Source organism: Apis dorsata, unplaced genomic scaffold (genome assembly GCF_000469605.1).
Source record: "Apis dorsata unplaced genomic scaffold, Apis dorsata 1.3 scaffold_525, whole genome shotgun sequence".
In the NCBI taxonomy this organism is placed as follows: domain Eukaryota; kingdom Metazoa; phylum Arthropoda; class Insecta; order Hymenoptera; family Apidae; genus Apis; species Apis dorsata.
The window spans coordinates 696,896-697,603 of NW_006263748.1; the positions used below are offsets into that span (position 1 = coordinate 696,896).

General features: G+C 21.3%; 2 protein-coding genes across 3 annotated transcripts in view; both read left to right on the plus strand.

The window, feature by feature from the left end:
• LOC102674363 (transducin beta-like protein 3) overlaps positions 1–130 on the plus strand; it is a 7,535-nt gene extending 7,405 nt beyond the window's left edge. Inside the window, exon 16 of one of the 2 annotated variants that reach the window (XM_006620713.2) lies at positions 22–130. The gene's annotated coding sequence lies outside the window, so the exon portion shown is untranslated. The remainder of the gene's footprint in view (positions 1–21) is intronic. The other variant, XM_006620712.2, reaches the window with a different exon arrangement.
• The window catches only part of LOC116186246 (gamma-aminobutyric acid receptor subunit theta-like), a gene marked incomplete at its 3' end in the record, with an annotated part of 3,890 nt that overhangs the window by 1,644 nt on the left and 1,538 nt on the right, over positions 1–708 (plus strand). The window contains exons 2-3 of the mRNA XM_031512899.1: positions 22–211; positions 379–605. Of these exons, the coding sequence (XP_031368759.1) occupies positions 22–211; positions 379–605 (417 nt within the window). The remainder of the gene's footprint in view (positions 1–21; positions 212–378; positions 606–708) is intronic.

Genomic DNA, 708 nt, shown 5'->3' on the forward strand with positions numbered 1-708 from the left:
AATTACATACATTTCTTACAGACTAGGAAATTGTCCAATGTTAAGCAATAGTAGTTTTATGGAACAAACTGAACTTTTAAAAGAATTAACTAATGATTGTCGTTATGATAACATGACTAGACCACCAGGAGAAATTAATTCTACAAATCCAATTAATGTGTATACTAAGGCTTATATTTATACAATTAAATCAAACATGGCAAAAACACTGGTAGCTTGTATTATAATTATATTTTTTATTTATTATATATGTATATGAATTTCAATTTATTCATTCATATATGATAAATTGTTATATAAATTTCACTAATCGTTTCTTACAAATATTTTAAAATAATATTATATTCTTTATAAATATATGTAAAAATATTTTTACAGCAATTTGATGTACATATGATGTTACAATTTAGATATTTGGATACCAGGTTAAAATTTTCAAATATTGCTCCATATTTAAGTCAAATATATGATGGACAATTTGCATATAATCTAATATGGACACCTACTGTTTATGTTTCTGAGCCCAGTTCAGCAATAATAGGAAATAATGTAAAAGATAAACTTGTTTCAATAGATCCATCAGGCATGGTTAGATTGAATACTAGGTTTGTAAATAAAACATTAAATTTATTATATTAATTAATTAAACTATATTTTTATTATATATACATATATATAATAAATATATATTATAATAATAAAAATATA